This window comes from Leptopilina boulardi, unplaced genomic scaffold (assembly GCF_019393585.1).
Source record: "Leptopilina boulardi isolate dan_hultmark-lab unplaced genomic scaffold, ZJU_Lbou_2.1 LbouV2_229, whole genome shotgun sequence".
Classification (NCBI taxonomy): domain Eukaryota; kingdom Metazoa; phylum Arthropoda; class Insecta; order Hymenoptera; family Figitidae; genus Leptopilina; species Leptopilina boulardi.
Window position 1 is genome coordinate 3,015,366 of NW_026137784.1, and position 23,603 is coordinate 3,038,968.

The following is a 23,603-nucleotide window of genomic DNA, read 5'->3' on the forward strand; positions in this document are numbered from 1 at the left end:
TTGTACGTTAATTTTGTTTTAAATAATTACCTAGCTTATTTTAATTTTTTTTATCAATATATATAAAACGAACATGATTTATTTTCTTCATTTATAATAATTAACAAATATATTTTTTTTCAAAATTAAAAGAAAAATACATTTTTCCAAAAGAAAAATATTTATTTAAGAGACAATTTTTTCTTTCATTCATTTGGACTTTGAGACATTATAATGATTCAAATTACTTAATGATATTTTAATTATATAATAATAAAAGAAGTGGATCACGTTTTAGTATATATTAAATACTAATTGATAAAAAAAACATTTGCATCACAAAATTTTACCTAAAAAACACACGTACGCACCTAATATATCAGTTTTCACGCTGGCTTTGTGCAACAATCTTTATTTCTTTTTAAATTACTAATTCGTTGAGCCTAAAAATTAGAATTAACATCACTATTTAAAATTCACAAAATTTTGTTTTAGTCGGAGATATTTTTTTAAATTGAAAATTTAAAATGTTATTTATAATTTATTTTGAAATATTTTATCATGGGAAATGCAGAAAGTTCTTCTATAAAATTGAATTTAGAATTCATAAGAATTCTATAAAGTTTATTAGAAATATTTTTCACTATTTTTCTATCTATCAACTGACTCTCATCTATTAAGTCTATTGTACCTTTTGCAATTGCACCTCAACCTAAAACAATATTTCTTTTTATATTAATCACTATATAAATATATTATTTGTCATGAAGTAGAACTTTTATAAACAAGTGCAAAGTATGAAATATAATATGCATTTTTTTAAATTACTTTATAAATATAAAATTAAATCTATTAAAATGTTTAATTTAAATAAAATTTAAAACTAAAGTCTTATAATCTAAATTCGAAAATATAAAATAGTTATTTAAAAAACGAACTTTTCTTAGGTATCAAAATTGTATGCTTTGCGATTTGATACAAAAAATTTTAAAAGTCCTCTTGCTTCTAATTTAATTCATTTTTTGTATAAAAGAATAATTAATTTTTGTTTCATATAATAAATAATTTTTGATTTAACATTTGCACCAAAAAAAAGTAAGGATCTATTTTATACAAGTAAATTGTAATAACTATTTTTTTTTTAATTTTTAGAACAAAATTTAATTAAAAAGTCTGTCTTGATGTGACCAGAAACCCTATGATAATATATTATTATGCACAATATATTATATCTGTAATAATATATTAAAATTAGTTATTGCGCGATAGGTACGAGGTATCTCCAGCCACCATCTTCAAAGCATTGTAGTTTTACATATTTACACTAATTTATTTCATAGAAAATTGTTTGCAAAAAGTTTTTTCCACTAGAGTTTTAACGATAGAAAAAAATGCTACTATTGTAAAATTTCTATAGTTGAGATTCATTTCAGAAATATGGACGCAATAGCTTAAAAAATTTTGATATTTTCAGTATTTTAGTTTTTTCAGTAACTTTTTTTAAAATATTACATTATGTTTAATTAATTGTTTTATTTTTTGTTTAATTGCTAATTTCTTAATTACTTTCAAATATATTTATTGGATTAAACCTTTTGCTCACATTTTTCAAATTCGAAATAGTATATAAAGCACATTCGTATTTACAAAGTTTTATTGTTCTTCCTTATGTTAAAATTTGATATAATTTTAACTTCTTGTGGAAGATTTTAAAAAAGGGCAATTCTCAGGCATATCTTCTCTTTTGTCTTTTTTGTTTCTATATTCATAATATAGGATTGAAGCAGTCTTTAAATTTCATTCAAGAGTTATATTTGTATTTTCTCTATGTATATAGGCTTTTCTTTGAAACATTGTTTTAATTTGAAAAACGCCTAATTATCTTGAGCTCCACTTTACTGGAAAGCTTTTGCCCATATTGACGATGAAATTAGTGATGAAGCATAATGTGGAATTAAAAGTCTTGAGAAATAATATTTTAATATAATTGTTTTCGCGCGTTGATCCCTTTTCTATTCTATATATTGATGTTTCATTTATAATTGATGCATAACTTTTCACAGTTTTTGCATTGTATAATTGAGAAAATTTTTGAATTCGTGGAATTTCGATAATTCTGCGTTAAAAATATTTTCTCAATTCAGTATTATTCGAAAAAATGTTTTTAAAATCAAAATCGAATTTTGCCCTGTTGAATCAAATCGAAAATTTCTGGTGTTACTAATTGATAACCTTCCTTTGGATCTAAGTAATAAATTTTGTCTTTTATCCTCTTGATGTCATAACCCTCCTCTTGTAGGTCCTTCTTTTTCAATTTAAATGTTCCTAGAAAATTTATAAGATTTTTTTTTAGAAAATATGAAATAAATTTTGAAACTATTTTGATATTTAAAAATAAATACCTGTTAAATCAATCTTTGTTAATATTCTAATAAATTGTGGTCTTGCGTAACTTGGTAAATGTTCTTTAATGTCAGAAGACAGACGTTTTATGTCTAAACTTCCATTTTCATCGTAAATGGCGGCCATTCCAGCTCGGCCTTCTGCTCCTCGAATCTAAATAAACAATTTCGTTTTTAACAACATTTATCGTTTAGCAATAAATAATTCTAAAAATCGAAGTCCAGTTTAAAATGTTATTTTTTTTATAATTTCACTTACCTCGACACCATAAACAATACAATCTCTGTAATTAACGTGATTGCTGACAATTCCCTCAATTTCTGACGTCGATACATTTTCCCCTTTCCATCGGAATGTATCTCCAGTTCTATCTTTGAAAAATAAGTAACCAAATTCATCCGCTTCGATAATATCACCTGTAATTAAAATTGACATTTTTAATCATATAATGTGCATTTTATTAATAATTATTAATTTAAATATTTTATTATTATTAATTATTATTAAAAAAATTCACTAACCTGATAAAAATGCAGAATCTCCTTTTGTGAATACATCACGAACTATTTTACTCTCAGATGCTTTTTGGTCCACATATCCTAGAAACGCTCGGGATGGATTATTTGGAATGATTTTTCCAATGAACACACCTGGTTCGTCTATTGAAAAAAAAAATAATTGTTAAAATCCATTTATAAATGATTGATAAAGTAAATATTAAAATATTAGAAATTTTTTTAATTAAAAATTTCCCTTTAAGAATGGAACTTTATTATTGTTCAATTTTTCTTTTTTTTTAAACTCAATATGATTCATTTTATAAACCTACTTGGCTTGCAAACTTGACAAAGTCCTTTTGAATTTCTTATGGGCTCTCCATCGGCATCTACTTTAATGATAGAAATAGGATAAACAGCTGGTATTATTCGAGACACAAAACCAATTGCACCAACAGTATTGTCCACATTTACTGTAATTTAAAAAATTAAAAAAATTAATTTATTAAAATTTTTTTTAATTAAATAAATAAAATTAAAAATGAGGATTAAAATTCTTCTCTTACCTATATTAGCGTTACCCTCGGTAGCACCGTAAAATTCGGCAACTTGTGGAATATGAAAACGATCAACAAATTCTCGCCATATTTGGGGTCTTAAGCCATTTCCAAAAATTGTACGAATTTGATGTTGTGTTTCTTCTGGTTTTGAAGGAACTGCCAAAATATAACGACACATTTCACCAATGTATTGAGTTACCTGTATAAAAAAAACCAATTCAATTAATTAAAATCTATCAATTAGAATTAGTCAATTAAAGCAATAATTAAATCAATTAGAAATATATATAAATATTTGTTTTTTTTTTATATATAAATGAAATAATTCCGTGTATATTTTAATTAAAAAAATATTCTCACCGTGCATTTATATTTCACACAATCACTGAAGTAAGCACTGGCTGAAAATTTTTTTCTAATTACGGTAGTTCCTCCATGCAAAAGAGATTGTCCGATGGACATAATACCACCCGCAGTGTGATATAGAGGTAATGGTGTATAAAATCTATCAGAACTTCGAAAATCCACTAAATAATGAATAGCACTCGCGATAAATATAAACCTGAAAATATAATTCATAAATTTAAAAATTCTTAAAATAACCTCAGTCTCACAAAATATTAAAATTTAAATAAAAATTCTTGTAAGTTGAAAATTAAAAAAAAAAAAAACTTTTCGATCATAATAATTGATATTCATAATTATACCTTGAATTTGTAATAACAGCTGCTTTAGGAAGTCCAGTTGTACCACTGGTATAAATATACAAAATTTTATCATGATAGCACCCTTTATCTTGAATAACTGGAGGGACTGTAGGTGCATCTGCTAAAAAGGCAGTGAGATCTTTTTCTTTCAAACCATTTGATTGTAATCCTGGTTTTTCATCAAATCTATAGAGAGCAAGTTTTGCATCTAAAGAGGATGCAATATCCGTAACAGCTGCAAAATAAAAAATAAATAAATTTTATAATTTTTCCCAAAAATTATCATATTAATACTCGATTAATTTAAAAATTATAAAAATCGTTAACTAATAATTATTTTCTAAAGCAATTTTTAAAAATAAATTTAATTCGTCTTTTTAAAATTTCTTAAATGTTACTTGAAACATTGCGTGACTTAATCGTTTATTAGATCTTCTAAGTGAATTTAGGCCAGAATTATGTAGAGGGTTTAATTTTATGATAAAATTATATATCCAAGTCCAAAATTATCTTATAAAAAAAAAAAAAAAATGTGAAATATTTATAGGTTTTAATTTTCTGCATTACTATAATTTTAAAATTGTCGTACAATATAATTAAAGTTTAGTAGAGATTAATTATTAAAAATCATCTTTTCTTACCATCTGCCAAATCTGAACCATAGATTAAAGCTTGACATTTTGCAGTATTGATGCTGTGTAAAAGAGAAACTTTTCTTAAATTTGTATTTATCAACGGTGTTATTACTCCAAGTTTACTAAGTCCAAGCCAAATTCCTACATATTCTGGCCGATTTTCCAAAAATAACGCCACCGTGTCACCTTTTCGATATCCATGATTTTTAAATGTCGATGCTACTTTATTACTAAAGTCCTCCACCTGAAATTTAATAAAAAAAATTATTCAGTAATATACACATAATTAAAATTCTAAACAATTAATAATAAAAAAATAATAATTATTATTTTTATTATAAGGAAAGTAATTAAATATTAAATACAGAAAAATGTACAAAAAATATATATATCAAAAATAATAATTATTATTTCACTATATGAAAAATTTAATATACTACATATTTCTCGAAAAAATTAAATAAGCACGTGTTAATAAAATTGGCAAATTATCTCTGATGATAATGTCAACATTTACTTCTAATGATGAAAGGAAATTTGGAAATGTTTCTTTACTTTAAAATTAACATTGAATCTTAAACAAATATGAGAGAGTTTATCTTGAACAAATAAAGTAATACAAGTTCTGCATAAATTTTTACTGAACACTCACAGAAGTAATTAATTAACATTAGATTTTTTTTATTTTGGTAATTTAATTAAAAAAATTATTTGATTTTAATTTAAAAAAATATATATATTGTAAAGTTTTGTAAATTTTATTTATTATTAAAGAAAAGTATATTTACTTGTTGAAATGTCCATTCTTGATCTTCAAATATCAAACACACTTTATTAGGATGACGCTCTACATTTTGACGAAAAACATCAGCTACACTTCGATTTTTTTTCTCATGTCCACGAATTAACCAAAGAAGTTTCACGTATCGGCTAACAGCTCTGAAAAAAAAATATGATAGTTACTTAACGTATTAAATTTCGCATAAAATGTAAAGAAAGAAAGAAAAAACATTTCCAAAAAAAAAAACCTTTTCTTTCATCATTTTCTAAAAATTTATTTAACAATAAATCAAATATTAATTAATATAATAATAAACTAAATAATAAACTAAAAATTAAAAAATATATCTGTAGAAAGAACTAAACTTTCTTATCAATTAATTTTTTGTTGATTAAGATATTTTAGATTAATTTCTCATAAAATTTACTAAAATATCTAATCTTATCATTTCTGTAAATTGGAAAAAAGAACTTTTTTGACAGGATTTATCTTAAATTGATTTAGTAAGAAATATTTCTCTAGAGATGCGGATTTACTTTATTATTGATAATACGCGAGTTTTCTTGATTTAGAGTATGTAAGAGGAAAAGAAGAGAAACGAGTTTTGCTCTCTCTTTCTTTCCCTCAATCATATTGAAGTAAGGAATACGGAATTGTACTAGAAATCACTCTCTCAACCTACTGAGAGAAATTCCGTTATTCGCTCGCTTGAAGATGTTCTAATCTTTCATACATATAAAATATAAGTTTGAAGGAAAAACAGAAAAGATAAAAAAGAAAGCAAATAAATGAAAAAAAAACCACGTGTATCTGCAATATCGTTATTATGATTGAAAGTTTTTGTTTTTTTTTTCATTTACTTTTGCATCCCACTTTTTGTAAATGTTAAATATTTAAACGTCATAAATATTTACATTCATATGTAAATCGTATTTAAATATTTAAATGAAAATACAAATGAATTTGATTTATTGTTAGAAAAAAAATACACATAAATAATTATTTTCCAAACTTAAGATTGAACGTAATATACAAAGTTCCATTTTATAGTTAGCAAATAATTAATGTCAATATGCTACTGTGAAACTTGACTTCATTTCCTCTTGGAAAAATAATAAGCTATTGCAATCGGAAGTGTTTGATTATGAAGTGTTGTGCTTTATAAATAGAAACACAAATAAATATAATTTGCCCAACATTTTTTTTTTAAATTCATATGACAATAAAAAACTACATCTCGTTTTACTTCATTCATAATTACATGAAGGTTTCAATAGTCAAAGTGAACTTTACACTCTACAATTATAATTTCTGATGACATGTTGAAAAAAAACCCGCGATAAAAAATATGCGTTTTTATTTATACTAAAATTGTTTTTTAAATTATAAAATAATAACTTTATTAATTTTCTTTAAAATTTATTATAATAAAAACATAATTTTAATATTAATCAATTAATTTATAATATAAAATAATCGAGACAATTTTGAAAAGTTATTTTACTATATTTATAAAAATAATAATAAACAATATAATTTTTGAAAAAACATTTTGAATAGTTGAAGATGTGTAAATAGATGCAAATAGATAACAATCCTCAATTTACAATTGTAATTTCAATTGTTTCACATTTGTATTTTACGAAGTTTAAAAAGTGATTAAGCTTTTCAATTCGTGTGAAAGTTTTGTTGAATCATTTTAAGTCCTTTAGAATATTTTGCATTTACTATTTCATATAGTTTCACATCTTCAAATAATATTAAAAGTTTATTGACCTCTCGTATTTTATATCTATATATGTAATTCTGTAATTATATTCTATAATCGTATTCTATGAGGTTTCTTTGCAAACTTCAATATTTAAAGAGCGCTAACTTTTAAATTTTACGCCCTACAACCTTTATTTCTATATAAATATTGACTATATTTTTTCTGCTTTTTTTTTTTTTTTGTGATATCATTCTTTTTTCATTTAATATTTTAATAATTATTAAGTTTTACAGAATATTTAATCTGTAAAATTTAATTTTATTATCATTATTATTATTATCTTTTTTCCATATTATCAATATGAAATTAAAAAATCATTTGTTTGTGAAAACTGACACGTTCATTGACATTAATATCATAAATAGAAAGTAGTCTGTATAGAAAATTACTTTAAGAAATTTTCACTTTCAAAAAATATGAGTTTCTTTAATAAAAAAAAGGCATTGCGAAAAATAAATATAAATTCTAATACAAATACTTATTAATTTGAAATTTTAATATTAAAAAAATAATTTTTTCTATAGAATTATAAAATATTAGTTCTAACGTTTTTGGGCCATTTTCATTGAAAGTAATAATCTTCTTTTGCAATTGTATCTAATGTGTAGCATTTATTTATAATTGTTGTCACGAACAGGAAAATTTTAAGGTCACTAAAAATTCCAGAGAATTTTTTTTTTAATTAATGTACTAATTTTACTCTCAAAACAAAAATAAAATACAATTACAAAATTAATAACATTTATTAGAAATTAGTTTTTATAATTTTTAATAGTATTTTCATATTTTTTTAATTTTTAATTGGATAAAAAAAATAAAATTGTATAAAATAAATTAGCAAATTATTTTATAAAATTTTACTAGAGTAAATTAAGGTTTTAAAAATGTAATCATTTATATAAGTATCGCGTTAATACAGGTAGATCGAGAGGTGCACTATTGTCAGAGGTTCAAGTCCAAGTATCAAAACTAGTTTGTCACGTCATTCACATAAATTTGTAATCAATTTCAATGAAAATCAATTGCAAAAAAAAACTAAAAAGTATGTTAAGTTTTAAATAAACAGTTTCTTTTAACAAATAATGAAAGTTTACAAAAATTAATTTTTCAATATTACATTTTTCTTTGCTCAACAATATTTTTCGTAATCGCCTTTTTTATTATCTAAACTTTCAATATTAATGTCAAAGTTATAAATATAGTTATCCTCAAATGCATAGTTTACGATTAAAAAATATAAATTAGGAATGATTGAAATGTGTAATTTTTAATCTCTAAAGATTTTAACGAGAATATATTGTTGTTTCCCTTTTTTTTTGTTAAATAAAACTAATTTATTTTTAAATTAATTCTTTATGCAATAACTAAATTCTATTTAACGTTTTTATTTCGAAGTATTTTTAAATTATGTAGTTATCATGCAGTTTTTAACATTCTCGCAATTTAAAAAAAAGAGATATACATACATACATTAGAAAAAAAATAATTCATTTGAATATTTTTTTTTTATTTGAAAACAATAAATTTGTAAAATAACTTTTCAAATTTTACTTCCTAATTAATTTTTTATATCGTAAAATACAAAAAAAAATGTAAAATAAGTAATTTATTTTATTTATAATTTTTTATTTTGCTAACCGCGCTAAAATTGATTGATTATTAAAATAATAAATATTAAATTTATTTTTAAAAAAACGTAAACAATATATTTTTTAAAAGTTAAAATATTTTACCGTGTACTATTTAAATAAATAAAATAAAATACCTAATACGTGAAAATAAATAAAAACAAAATATATAAAGGTAAAAAATAAAAGAAATTGATTTTTCATTCAAGCGTGTTATGTAAATGATTTTTATCAATGTTTTATCGGGAAAACATAAATGAATTTCGTGGTAGGACATTTAAAGGATATAGGCTCATCGCGATAAGCTATTAGTAGGTTAAAGGTTTTGAACTTACTTAATGTCACGGGGGGCTGTTTTCAAGGCCACGTAGAACCACCTTAGTCTACCACCAGACACAAAATATGCAACTAAAATAACCAACACAAGTTGAATAATAAATAGAGGGCCCATATATATATATAGTCCTGCAAGAATAGCCAGTCCGGCACCCAAAAGCAGCGTGCCCATCACTAGTCGTTGAAAAAAAATGCAACAAACTGCACTCCAATGTTGTTGGCTCCGACTATGTTGAATGCCACGTGTGCTGCTGCCGCGCTGCCCACCAGGTGCTGATATTTGCTCCCTGACCGACGCCGACGCCGACGTCTGATGGGGATTGCCCCCTCTTGAATCGACCTCCCCTCTCTCGACGTCCTGAGAACAAAAAATGAAATAACAGCGCGCGCGGGAGACTTGTTAATATATATATATATATATTCATCAGCATCAGAGCTGATAAAATTGTGGGAGAGTTTCACGCACATTCACAAATAGTTGTAAACTGTCTGGAGAAGAGAGACAAGAATGATTTATCTCTCTGAGAAGTGATTCCAGATGAGATCTCATCAGAACTAAAAATAGCGTAATTCGTTAAAAAAAAGGTAGTCCAAGTGTATTTCTTTTTTTGCATTCTTATACATATTAAAATTTTTTAATTTGATTTTTTAATTAAATTTTAATGGAATTTATTTTTTTTGAAGTTTGAATAAATTATTTTTATTAATAAAGACATATGAATTTTTTTTTTATTAAATTTAAAAATAGAGATTTTTTTTAAAAAAGACTAATTTGTAATTTTTTGAAAATTGGAAATTAATTTTTATATTTAAAAAAAAAATACATCACTTTATTCATAAATATTGTTTTGTGTTTATGAATGAGCAATGCACTTGAAGTAACTTTTTTTTAAACTGTACATTCGCTATTCTCAAAACCCTCTCAGTCGTAATTTTACCGTTAATTAAAATTTTTATTATTTAGAAGTGTGTAGGTTTTTTTTTAAATTAAAAAAATTCCGAATAGATTTTGTAAACTAAGAGAAAAATATCGAAAACTTACGTGAATTTAATAAGTTAAATAAATTCTTCTTATAAAAGAAAATAATTTAATAAAGCTAAATTAATAAAAATTAGTAAATTATTAAATAAATAATTTAAATAACATAATGTAAATAAGTATATTAGTTGAAATATAGAAAGTTTATATCGAAATTTTAATTATTTTGAAATTATTATTTTAATCTAATATTTATACAAGTGAAGTAAATATGAATAAAATAAAAAATTATTTATAAAATGAACGTACATTCAAATTTATAAAAAATATATGTACAATCAAATACTACTTTATCGATAATTGCGTATGAAAATGGTCGATATTACAGAAAACTGTAAAACGTGAACGTATTTTTTAAAATACAAATTTAATTTTTACAACAAAGTTATAATTTGACTTCATAACAACAAAAATTGAATTATGTCAAAAATCCTTTTATTTTTTAAACAAAAATTGTTATTGTCTTATTATTAATCAAATTTTTAATAGTTGAACAAAAATGTTAATTAAAACAATTGAATTTATTAAATTCAAATTGAAGCAATGAAAATTTAATTTAATTTTAATCTAAATAAAATTTAATCCTAAGACAATAACAAGTTTGTTAAGAAAACAAAAATAGATTTTTTTCACACAATCATAAAAGTCCTCTGTATATAAAAAACATTATTTTTTTTATTTATTTAACAAAAACTAGGAAATGAATGTGAACTTCCTCTGAAAATTTTCACATCACTATCGCAGTACAAGTACAACTGATTCGTTATAGGTCATGAATTTTGTTCTTCAACCTGTAAAACTTGCAAAACTTGTTTCTATATACATATAAAAAACTATCTGGTTTACATATATACATTGACAATTTTTTAAATATAATTTATAAAATTATAAAATCTATTTAAAAAATAAATCAAAATTATTCTGAAAATTTTGCATTCTTTTCTCCAAATAATTAAATCACATTACATATTTTAGGTTTAAGAACGGAAGTTATACTTTGACCTTTTAATGACCAGTTGAACTTGAAGATATTGTTAGGCTTGTAATTCATACGATTTTTGATCAATATTGAAAATTTGCATTCTTAAAATATTGCGCACTGCTTTCATTTGTTTAAAAAAAATAAAAATAAATGAAAGCAATGTACAAAATTAATTATTAATAGAAATTCATTAAAAGAACTCCAAAAATAAATTTTAATTTTTAAACAATAATGATGATTTATCTATTCATTATAGAAACCATTTTTTAAATTCTGAAGTCAAATTACAGCAAAATTAAATTTAATTTTTAAAAAAATTTAATATTATACTGTTAAAGAAAAAACAATTTTTATAAATTAAAATTTGCTCCTTTAATATGACGAGGTACACGAAGAAAATGCAATAATTTGATGGTTGTAATTGACGCAATTGTAATAGACATAATTTTGTTCTAATTGTGATTGCGTGTACATACTTCCATAAAGCACATTTCCTAATTTAATTTCATTTTATCAAGGACTTGGCACGAAGTGAAAAATTTAATTACACAAAAATAACGATATTAAAATTAAATTTCATTAATAAATTTGTAAAGAAATAATTAGCTAAAAGTAAATTATTCATAAACTACGTGCTTTGAATAGTTAATTATTTAATCTGTCACATGTTGACTTAAAAATATGAATAATAAATTTTATTTTAATTTTAAAATAATCAAAAAAATTTTGTTAAGGAAACTTAAATTAAAAAAACGAATATAATTCTTTCTCATTAGGGCTATAGTAATAGATGTATAATTTCACTTTATTCGCAAGATTAAAATTTTATATACATGTAGAGAAATATAATTTTCACGTGAAAAATGATAAATGTGGAAACTCACTTGAAAGAAGAGGCCGCAATTAGCGGTTTTGAAAGTAATGGTCATGCATTTTTGTACGAGTCGTTTGAACCTCGTGGTGTATAAATTTTCTCACACTAAATTACCCTAAAAAACTCGTCTATAGAATGTCTATATTACTATTTGAAAATATAATGCATATTGTATTTCTTTTGAGTATAGGAAACTTTCATTATTTTGAAATTATATTATTTGAGAATTATTATTATTATTATGAAATAATTATTGGTATTTTTTTTAACAAATATTTAACAATTTTCTAATCTTTTTTTGAGCAACCCTTAAGGTAATAATAATACTGTTGACTTGTCGTTTTTTACCCTGATCAATATACTTTAGTGCTGCTATCATGTGAGTGAAATTTAAAGCTCAAAAATATTGCGCCCGTTTTAATTATTATTTAAAAATTTTTCTTTATAATAAGGGAATTTAAAAATGTTAGTGTTTAGATTTTAGTGCCAGTCTTTACTATAAACTAATTTTAATATTTTGTTTAATAATTAATTAATAATTGACTTTTTATAATAAAAAAAAAAATTGTAATAAAAATAAACCATTTAAAAAATAATACACTGGAACCTTAGTTATTGAGACACACGAAACCTTTTGGTTGTAAATCAATAACTGAGGTTCTAGTGTATTAATAAATTTTTTTTTTAAAGAAAAATATAAATTATCAGTTTCTTTGTAAGAAATACTATAAAAAAGGGTTAAACTTGCTAATTGATCGTTATTTAAAGAAGGAAGTTTTGTAAGGTTTATCCTCAATTTACAATTTGTATACGCTTTCACATTGTTGCATTTTCTTATGTATCTGTTAATCTTTAAAATCAAGTGTGAATTATTTACACACTTTAGAAATTCAGCTGCATTATAACTTTATTTTATTCTTTTCATTCGAATTTTATTTTTCGTAAACTATAGAAATTCAAAAATAGAAAAAATGTGATTAATTCAAATTGTAAATTTACTACTAATTTTTGAAGAAAAGAATAATATTTTTCAATTTGTATTTTTTTATTCAAAAAAAAAAAAAAAAAAATCTGAACAATTTGTAAATAATTATCTGAAAAAAAATTAGATTCGCTCTTAAATTCACGTGTGACAGTTTTGCAATATATTTTATCGATCATGGACATATAAAATATTAACAGCAGACTTACTCGATCCTTGATGTTTGTTGAATTTGAAATAATCACATTCTTGATATTTCCATTACTGATATTATTATTAACCGTTGTGGTTTCTTCTGGCATTATTAAAAATTTATTTTTCTCGCACAATGTCACTGAAAACTTAATTCCACTTTTATTCTTTTTCTTTTACCACATGTTACCGGCTTGTTTTATTTTTTAAAAAAAAGTCGCAACCATGAATTCACAGACACTTTGTAAAAGTATTATTCCTCATTTGTCAAACACTCGATGTCTGAAAAACTGTAAATATATGTTTATTTAAATTACACTTGAAAACACAAGTTTTTTTTTTAACTCACTACAATATTTTTGCTTGCATTATACTAAATCTAAACTAAAAATCTAAAACATTTTTTAAAGCTATATTTCAATATTATTAATATAATAAAAAATTAACAATATTAAAATGATAAATATAAAAAATTTAATATTAAAAATAATTAATTTTTTCTAATAATTGTAGAAATTAAATATTATTTATTATTAAAATAATAAAATAATAAAATAAATTTAAAGAAAATATTATATTATATTATATTATATTATATTATATTATATTATATTATATATATATATATATATTATATTATAATTTCTAATGGATAATAATATTAGGTTAATATTGTAAAAAGAGTAATAATTAGGAAATTCTTTTTTTCTCTTTCACATTATTGTGCTTGAGATAAAAAAATTTTCTAAATAAAATTAAATTAAAATTTTTTTTTTTTTAAATGTTTAACTGTTTGTCAGTTATCTGAGTTTAAAATATATTTTGTTTGATATCAACTTTCATATATTAGGAATACCTACTCGCGAAAAGATCTCGAAACGAACTAAAGCAATTTTACTGTCGACAAGAGTGCTAAGCCTGTCAGGTACATAGTGTAGCCCTCCCCCCATTTACAGTTCGAACTGTGTGTTCTTTACTTAGCAAACCCATTGCATTCTATATATGTTTTAGACTTAATGATAGGCATGTGTTGTGATTGATATAACCAGGAAGTTGTACTTTTATACATTGTTCCTCAAATGATAGCATACTTTCACATATTTAACTTAAATATATTTCTCAAACTATTCATCTCATTCATTCAGGTCTAGGTTGGCACACTAAATCATTTTTTTATAAAGGAAAAGAAATTTTTTTTTTAATTTATAAATTTAGATTGTCATATACTAAAGTCATTTTTGCAAGAAAATAAAATAAAATCACTCGATGGTAAAATCTTAATCGTAGTTTCTTCCTTTAAACAATATTTTATATTATTAATTTAAAAAAAATTGTTTACCAATAAATATAAATATTTGTATTAATTATTTTGGTAAACAATTATTTATTTCAGTTTCATATAATTTTAATTTAAGCCAAGGCTATTCAGAAAAAAACAGTCGAGACTTGTACAATGAAATTTTTTTTTTTTAATAGTGTTGCAAACTTTTGATTATAATTTATCTCGAACCTTTTCTCCAGGTTTAATTTTTTTTATTATATATTATGTCTCTATTTACTTTTTGTCACTGAATTTCTTTAATAGGTGTTATTTTTCCATATCAGAAAATATCTAGTGCATGAAGAGACGTTGAAGTAAACTTGTATTGTTCGTCTTCGTATCCTACTTTCTCGGCAATTAGATACACTCAAAGGCTAGAATATAAGTATATGTATATACATGTTAGTTCTTTTTTAGTCATTGAAAAATGTGTATATAACAAAAATCGAATAATTCATTTATATACATCGTAATATTTTTCTTTTTTATTCAATAAACGTGTTAATTTATATCTGTCGTTTAAAAAAGGGATAATTTCACTTTCACTTTGAACGTCAAGGTTTTACCCTAAATTCTTGTTGAATTTTATTTATTATTCGTTTTGTTTTTAGAAATATTCAATTATCATTGAATTATTCTTATAGTTTATCTCCTGTTTTATGCTTTTTCTCAATTTTTTTTTCCATAAAATGTAAATAATCGAAAAAATGTAAATCTTGGATCTCAATATGTCAAGGTTGTTTATAAGAAGGTTTCATATGTCTCATATAACCGAAAAGATGTGTTCAATAAGAAAAATGTTGACTGTCTGCGACGTTTTTGTTATAAAAGGCGATGTATAATTATTTTCATTTTTTTTTTAATTTCTTTTGGTCGTAAACATTTTTATCATCAATAAAACGTTGATGAACTTTTGAAAATATACCTCGATAAAAATATTATTTCTCGGTGTTTTAAAATACATGTATATATATATATATGTAATTAAATGTGTTTAAAAAGAATAATTCACAATGAATATAATTATATAATTGATTATATATTTATGAAAAAAGTTTCCGGCAAACAATAAAGAAATTAAATGCCTTACACAACATATATATAAAGCGTAGGTCGTTTGTTATGTAAGAGAGATTTTGTATAGGCCGCGTTGAAGATATTGTTAGATGATTAATTCTATGGTGGAATGTAGGCAGTTGTATATGGCAAATCGATATGATGAAAACTTTTAATTGTCGATAAAAAGTCTCATCAAGTAGGAATAATAGGTTTTATTTTTATTCAATTTTACATTTTTCAAAAGTAAAATTCAAATTAATTTTTTTCTATTTCTTTCTTATAGTTTTATCCCATCATTTTTATTTTATTTATTTATTATTATTATTTTATCAATTACAATTTTTTTCAAACTTTATTCATTTTTTTGTTGTGGAATAAAGAACAATTAATGAACTCTTTAAGTTTTTCTTTCGTATATTAGGTATGTTCTTTACTGAGAAAAAAATAAGAAAAAAAACTTTATTATAGGTAGTGATGACTATGTTTAACTAACGGTCTATTCTTTAACAAGAACCTTTAAATTTAGCATTCATTTGCATTATCTATGGTATGATTATCATTAGCCGTATTTATTATTCTCAACACGTTTTTCAAGTATAACGTGTAATGATTAATGATACCCTCATAATATAAGTGCTTTTTTTAACAATTTAATACTAAAGGTTTTTATATTTAGAAAATTAAAAATTGATTCAAATTAATTGTTTATATTATAATTATTATAGTTATATTTTGCTAAAGATTTTTATTTTGAAAAACAAAAAAAAAATGAATGGATTCTAAGTTTTGAATATTTCCCGCTTGGAAATAAATCAATATCAATGTGATCTTACTCAACCAACATTAATATTCTTTCGCGCAAATTTTTCTTTATTTTAGAATAACAGTGTAACAGTTCATTTTCAATTTATTTGTTTATTATTTATTTTTTTTTTATGAAACTTTAGTTTTATTTTAGTCCGATAGATGGAAAATGTTTAGATCAATGGGGTAACTTTACTCGCAAGCGTAAAAGTGTGAAAGACTTTTATATAAAAAGAAACATTTGAATCAATAATTTGTAGTCCGATGCTTCTCAGTCAAATTTGCCATAATATACTATTTGTCTCATCGCCTCGTTGCGAAAAACAATATTCAGTTTACCTACTGTAGAAGCGACTTTCGACTACTTTTTTTATTATTCAAAAGAAATTTTTCTTATTATTTTATTTTCTTATATTTATTTAAGAAACCATTTTGAAAACCACGTAAAAAAAAGGAAATTATTCTCTGAAAAGATGCTTTTCATTAATATACTAGTTTAAATTCATGAATAGATTTTTTTTTTGTACGAAAGAATTTTAAAAACTAGTCAAATTATGCAACAAATATTTGAATAACTTCTTTATCGTTACATGCCAAGGTATTACATCTTCTTTATCCATTCCATGAAAATCAATAAATACTTCTAATATGAATGAAAAAAATATACATGAATGAAAATATTTTTAAAAAATATGTAATTGATTCGTTGTTATTTGCAAATAATTTAAAATAATTTAATTTAAAAATTTAATACTATAAAATTTATAAAAATAATTATAAAATAAATTATAAATTTGTTATTCTTTTCATTTAATTTAACTTAAAAAAGAAACATTATAATTTTAATAAAAAGTATTGTTATAAATTTGATAAACAATTCGATAAATTAAAAAAAAAATTTTACAGCAAGCTTTCTATTTTATTTTAAAGAAAAGACGGTAAATATTTTATAATTTAAAACTGTAACGAGCATTTTTTAAATCTAAAATCAAGTTTCAAAATATAACATTAATTATTATTAATTAATAATACCTTCTAATTTTTAATGTTTTAAATATAAAAATAAACAATTAATCAATAAGGAAACAAATTTATAATTTTTATAATTATAAAAAGCAATTTAATTGGCACAAATAAAATAATTTATATATTAATAAAAAAAATAGTTAATTTATTTTATTAATCGCAATTTTGGTAACAAAAAAAATCTTTCTCTTTAAATTAATATTTATGTATTTTTAATTTTTTAAATCAATTGTTTTGATCAGAATATAATGTTTTTGGTAAAAACAATAAAATTTTTAAATTTTCTTTTGATTTACCCGATATGCAAGGAAATATTTATTTATAGTACACCCGATATGTGAATTCTGTAGGTGCAACTTAGGGGCAACAGATGGCTTATTGCAATAAAATTGCATTTGCCGCGCATCCGTTTGTTTCTCGCAAGTGCAAATTGGACAGCAAGTTGCACATATAAGCAAAATGAGAATCTATACCTTTCAGGTAGTCCGACGCTTTCTCTGGTAAAGATTTATTCAAGAATATTTGCCCATTGAGAAAATCAAGGTAAAACCGCATATTGCAGCATTTGCAAACCATTACATTCTAGTGGATTTGAATCCGCAAAACAAGTATCCAAACAACTGTAGAAGCGACTTCGACTACTTTTGCACCCTGAAAATTTCATTTTTTTTATTTATTTATTTTCTAAATTAATTAATTACATAAAAATTAATTTATCAAGTTAATTAAAATTTTATTTTATTATTACAATAATTATAAATTAAATTTGTATTAAATGAATAAATATACGAGAGGAAAAGTATATAATTTTAATAATTATTTTAAATTCAAATTTAAAACATTTTTTTTAAACACTGCTTAAATTGTCCTTTGATTTCTTGATTATAATAATTTATTCAATGCAAATAATTGGTAATTAGATAAATTTTGAACTTTTGAAAATTTGTCAAAACAAAGTCGAAGATTGTTAAGGATACTTGTTTTAAAGAGTGTAATTTACAAAAGACTGCTCTTTTCAAAGAATAATTTTCCGCTAATTACTTTTTTTAAATAGAATCTTTTGTTTTGCTCCTTAATTATTCCCAGAAAAAACTAATAAGACTCAAGAAGTCATCACATCATTTTTAAGTGGTTTTCAAAACTTAGTCAACATTGGATTTTTCTTCTCGATTAGAGTAAATAAGAAAATAATACGTGAATAAATAATAATATTAATAATAATGGAAAAAAATAATAGTAATAATAATTATAAATAATAATTATAATAATAATAATTGTTATCATTATTATAAAATTTATATTTATATATAAATATTTTTTTATGCAGAATTAACGATTTTTTTTAAATAATAAAAAGTTTGATCTTTAATTAATTAAATTATTATGCAGATTTGTTGCTTAATTAAAAAAAAATTATTTACACAATTTGAAAATGAAAGAAAATTGTTTCTTAATCATTTAGTAAACAAATCGCAGCATAATTTCATTGACAAAAAAAAGTGGAGATTTCAGTTTTAGAGAGTAGAATGACTGTCCGAATAAAGTCCAGAAAGGGTCAAGTGTCGATTATTCAAGAAAAACGACGTAAGAACAAACATTTACATATTCATGACTTTCGTAATAAGGGAATAACACGCGATTTCCCGTGTGAAACTATGAATGCCTTTGATTTACAGTTTGACCCCAAAAATATTAACTATAACAAGAGTGCAACGATCAGAAAATATGATTTATTGCAATTTTATTTTTATATACAATTTGTTCCATTTAATATAATTAATTAATACTTATAAATAAATAATAAAAAAATAATTAAAAATTTTCTTTTAATTATAATATTCAAAATATTAAATTTATTAAATAATACTTGAGGTTATTTTTAGAAATCTTTTTTAGACTCTTGAATATGGTTCATTTTTTAAATAAATCAAGATTTTAAGTCTCAAGAGTTTTTTTTTTCAAAACTTAAAATTCAAGATTTTATCAAAGATGAAGTAACTTGAAAAGATTCGAGGCTGTATGGTCCTTGCACTCACTTTCTGTTACATGTCCATCTTACGTAATTTACAAAGTTCATCGACATCCTGAACATATACGTGTAGACAACTATTTTAGTAATATTTTTTTTTTTTTTTTTTTTTTTTTTTTTTTTTTTTTTTTGCGTTATAAAATTTAATACTTATAATATATCGTTTTTTGAAGATATAATTCAAATTTATGTTGCCAAACGATTGACTAAAATCTAGCTAATCAATATAATTATCAAGATTTATTTCCGTATTTGAATTTTTTTTCGACCCTGAATTTGAAAGGTAAAGGATAAAATAAAAAAACAACTTTTTAATACCCAAATATCATTTCAAGTAATGTGCATAATTTTTCTTAAATTATGTATATTATGACATTCGTTATCTAAAGTTCTTGTTAAATTTTTGAAAAAACCTCATTGAATGAGGATAAATATTTGTAATAAAGAGAAACTTTTATGGCATTAAAATGGTTGTTACATGTAACAATAATGTTCATTAAATTTTTTTATATGTTTAAAAAAAACGATAAACGTAAAAACGATAAAACTCTTTACGGTGAAATTTTTTCTATCAAAAATTTTTCATTATTGTCTTGCAAGCGCTGACTTTTACTACTTATATTTTCTATGGAAATTTTTCAGTAGTCAAAGTCTGTGAAATGCAATGAAAATATAAAAATGTTTACAATTTTTTCCCTATAATCTTTACTTAAAATTTTGTATAATTTAAAAATTGAAAAATTTTATTAAATATATTTAATTCTTTAATATATGTTTACAATTTTTTCAAGTTCAAATACCGGAATTAAAATAATTAATTATAAATCTCATATGATTTCTCAACTTTAAATTTAAAATTCAATGTCGCGATGAGTAGGCATTAGACCTTGTGTATAAAAAAAAAAAAATAGAAAATTTATTCATATCTTTTAGAGGATTTAAACTCCGGTTATTATTTTTATTAATATTATATTAGTTACGGTAATTTTTTGTTATAAATTAATGAAACAAATATATTAATTAATAAAAAATATTTAAAAAAAGATTAAAAGTCTGTATTAAAATAATATTAGGGATAAAATAAAAATTAAATATTGACTTAAAATTATTATTAAAATTAAAATTTTTTTCGAATAAAATCCTAATTAAAAATATTGTAATTAAATTGCATATAAAAAATATATTATTCGGATAAATTAAAACACAAAAAAGTGCTTCATTTTTATATAATTATATAAAAATCGCGTGTTAATCGTATAATTACTTTGATAAATTGAAACATAAAATATAAATAATAAATATATTAAAAACAAGAACAAAATGAAATACAACTTTTTTTTATAATTTATATTAATGACTATATATTGTAATTTTTGCCTTTCTCTTTGTATTTTCTATTTTGTATTTTATATAATTGAATCAATGAATGGAAAATTAAGTTCTCTCGACGTATCCTAATGAAATTAAGTTCGTTATTATATTATTCTTCTTATCGTAAATAGTATCCTCTTTATAGTTTCTAGATAAGATTTGTTTGATTTGCAACATTCATACTTTCATTACAAACACGATTTTCTTCGCATATATAGCAACGAATGAAACCTTGATTCTGTGCTTCTAAACTGACCCACTAACATTGTGTCCACGTAAAAGGAAGAAAAATCTCCTCTCGTATATAATATAGTGAATGCGTTTAGTGTACTTGTTTCTCGTAAATTACTTATTGCCTCTGTCAAGTATAAGAAATATATTAACATTTCTCAATATATATATGAAAATTATCATCAATGTGTAAAGATTAAAAGAGCTTTACAAAAAGATTCTAATTAATTGGATCGGATTTTAGATTAAATGTACATTATTACTATTATAATAATCTAAATTATTAACACATTATTATTTTGCAAGTTAAATAATAATTTTTATCTACATGATTTATTTTTCTTTCATTATTTTTTGTTTATTTTAAAAATGTTCTATTTAATTTAATAAATTGTGGAAAAATAACATTTTTTTGAAATTTTTTTAAATTAATTTTTAATTTTTTTTTTTGAATTTGTGTTCAATTTGCGTGGAAAAAAAATAAAAATGTGATAATAGTTTCTCTTTCGACAGACTTTTAACCTTCTATTAGAGTTATTTAGTGACTATATATTTATTAAGTATTATGATTATGTGTTTTTTTATCATAATTGTTGGTTACCTCTGTTGAGTCAAATTACGTGTGACAGATATGTAAATTAGGGGAATTTTCATCTGTTTTAACGACATTGGAATGGTACAAATAGAGTTGAATGACCTTCTTGTGGCGAACGTTAGGATATAATTGGAGTAAAAGGATATTCTAATCATTCACATATATTTGTAATCAAATATTCTATCGTGTCACATGTTTTAATATAGAAAAAATATTCGAATTACCTTGCCTTTTACATTTTTCCTCCCAATTTATAAAGCATTGAAAATTTCATCAAGTTAATCGAATATTTATTCACTAATGGAAATACGCTTATTTATTTACTATTACGATTTTTTTAAATGGACCATTATTATTTTTTAAATTATTTTTTATAGTACTCTTAATTTATCTATATTTCTTATTTCTCTAATAAGAGTTATATATAAATAACGATTGAATTTATTGCTAAATAAATAAAATTGTGATTAAAAATTTTATTTTTAAAAAAGGTGTTCAATTTGAATAAAAAATATTTATTTGAAAATAATACGCTCTAATAACAAATTTAATAATATTCTTTAGAATGACAAATAGAGCGAAGGATTACTCCGGAAATTAGAAACCAATGTTCCAAGTTTTCAATTCCAGTAGAATATGCATGAAAGCATTATATATATATATATATTTAGTTATTTAGGTTATTGGAGAAATCTAATTGGCAAAATATATGTAAACAGAATGTAATCATGTGTGCTGATATAATTTCTACAGATATATATATTTTTTGAATAAACAAAAAAAATAATTTAAATTCTTATGACAAAAAAAAATTTACTTTTCGTGAAAAATTTTACATTATCTTTTATCGAGATGTTACAAATTTGTTTCCCTTTCTCTCATATTATATTGAAGTGAAAATTTTAATAGAATATTTAACATTAGGAATTTTTTTTTCTTTTGGTAGAATTTTAAATTTAAATTTTATTTTAATTTCAAGATTATTTTGTATGCAATGTCTCGTCGAGGCTAGCAGCTTCTCTTTTTACCAGATTGAGTAAAAGTTGAGAACTCTCTATAATCTGTAATGAGAAATTCACTGAATTTTCCACTTACATGAGAAATTATTATCAGATTGAAACTATAAATAGGTAATTTCAAAATAATTAAATTTTTATATTCATCAAGTGTTATTAATAAATTTTTTCTTATTATTTAAAAAATAGAATATTTTTGAAAAAATTTATTTATTTATTTTTTTTAATTAGATTTTTTTTACCTTCTCATAAGCACCTTCAGCTTCTTGAATTGTACGATCGTATTCATGACGTGATGCAGCTTTCTTTGCAAGACTCTCGTTTAGCTCGTTGATCTTGTAGGACATCCTTTCGACTTCCTGCATGAGCTGATTTCGTTTTTCCTCCTCGGCATGAATTTGATCATCTAAATTTTTTCTCACTCCCTTCAATTCATTAATACCTTCAATGTCGCATGAATTTTTTTCATTTTATAAGATTATTATTATTATTTTAGAAAAAGGCTCTTCAATTTTATTCGAATATAATTTTCACATTTCTTGTGTAACAAGTTACATTTTGTTAATTGATCCTGGTGGTCCTGCATATTGTAGATTTAAAATTTTCTTCTCTATTTCTCATTAACTTTCACTATATTTTTATAATCGATAATTTAAAATAAAGGGAAGAGTAAAATAATTGTTGAATTATATCATTTAAAAAATCTTCTTTCGTAAAATTTGTTTCGAAAAAAAATATTAGTGACATTCAATTTTATGGTTATGAGATTCTTTTGTTTTTGTGTA

The 23,603-nt window shown here is 22.5% G+C and overlaps 2 protein-coding genes and 1 long non-coding RNA gene across 5 annotated transcripts in view; 1 reads left to right on the forward strand and 2 right to left on the reverse strand.

Moving 5' to 3' along the window:
- The window catches only part of LOC127280160 (uncharacterized), a 118,291-nt gene that overhangs the window by 17,257 nt on the left and 77,431 nt on the right, over window positions 1-23,603 (forward strand). The window lies entirely within an intron of this gene.
- On the reverse strand, window positions 62-14,306 carry LOC127280150 (long-chain fatty acid transport protein 4). Of its 2 annotated transcripts, XM_051303005.1 has the most exons (13): window positions 14,227-14,306; window positions 13,384-13,656; window positions 9,297-9,655; window positions 5,570-5,720; window positions 4,788-5,025; window positions 4,147-4,381; window positions 3,800-4,001; window positions 3,446-3,638; window positions 3,212-3,352; window positions 2,904-3,041; window positions 2,641-2,798; window positions 2,382-2,535; window positions 62-2,304 (listed from the first exon to the last, which is right to left on the reverse strand). In XM_051303005.1, the coding sequence occupies exons 2-13, from the start codon at window positions 13,474-13,476 to the stop codon at window positions 2,150-2,152; spliced, it is 2,217 nt and encodes a 738-aa protein (XP_051158962.1). In that variant the 5' UTR covers window positions 13,477-13,656; window positions 14,227-14,306; the 3' UTR covers window positions 62-2,149. The 2 variants fall into 2 exon arrangements, with proteins under 2 accessions (XP_051158962.1, XP_051158963.1); XM_051303006.1 differs by lacking the exons at window positions 13,384-13,656; window positions 14,227-14,306 and adding an exon at window positions 12,203-12,472.
- Window positions 22,657-23,538, reverse strand: LOC127280158 (microtubule nucleation factor SSNA1-like). The gene is made up of 3 exons (XM_051303022.1): window positions 23,374-23,538; window positions 23,061-23,260; window positions 22,657-22,863 (listed from the first exon to the last, which is right to left on the reverse strand). Exons 1-3 carry the CDS (start codon window positions 23,402-23,404, stop codon window positions 22,783-22,785), a joined length of 312 nt encoding a protein of 103 aa, XP_051158979.1. The 5' UTR covers window positions 23,405-23,538; the 3' UTR covers window positions 22,657-22,782.

Bases quoted from the DNA above. Each gene is read 5' to 3' on its own strand.
- LOC127280158 (XM_051303022.1), bottom strand. From the start codon at position 23,404: ATGCAGGACCACCAGGATCAATTAACAAAAT. The intron at 23,261-23,373 runs GTAACTTGTTAC...GCGACATTGAAG, and splicing joins CCAGGATCAATTAACAAAAT to GTATTAATGAATTGAAGGGA. The intron at 22,864-23,060 runs GTAAAAAAAATC...TTCTCATTACAG, and splicing joins CTGAAGGTGCTTATGAGAAG to ATTATAGAGAGTTCTCAACT.
- LOC127280150 (XM_051303005.1), bottom strand. From the start codon at position 13,476: ATGCCAGAAGAAACCACAACGGTTAATAATAATATCAGTAATGGAAAT. The intron at 4,382-4,787 runs GTAAGAAAAGAT...TTTATTTTGCAG, and splicing joins TGGTTCAGATTTGGCAGATG to CTGTTACGGATATTGCATCC. The intron at 4,002-4,146 runs GTATAATTATGA...TTATATTTTCAG, and splicing joins GCTGTTATTACAAATTCAAG to GTTTATATTTATCGCGAGTG.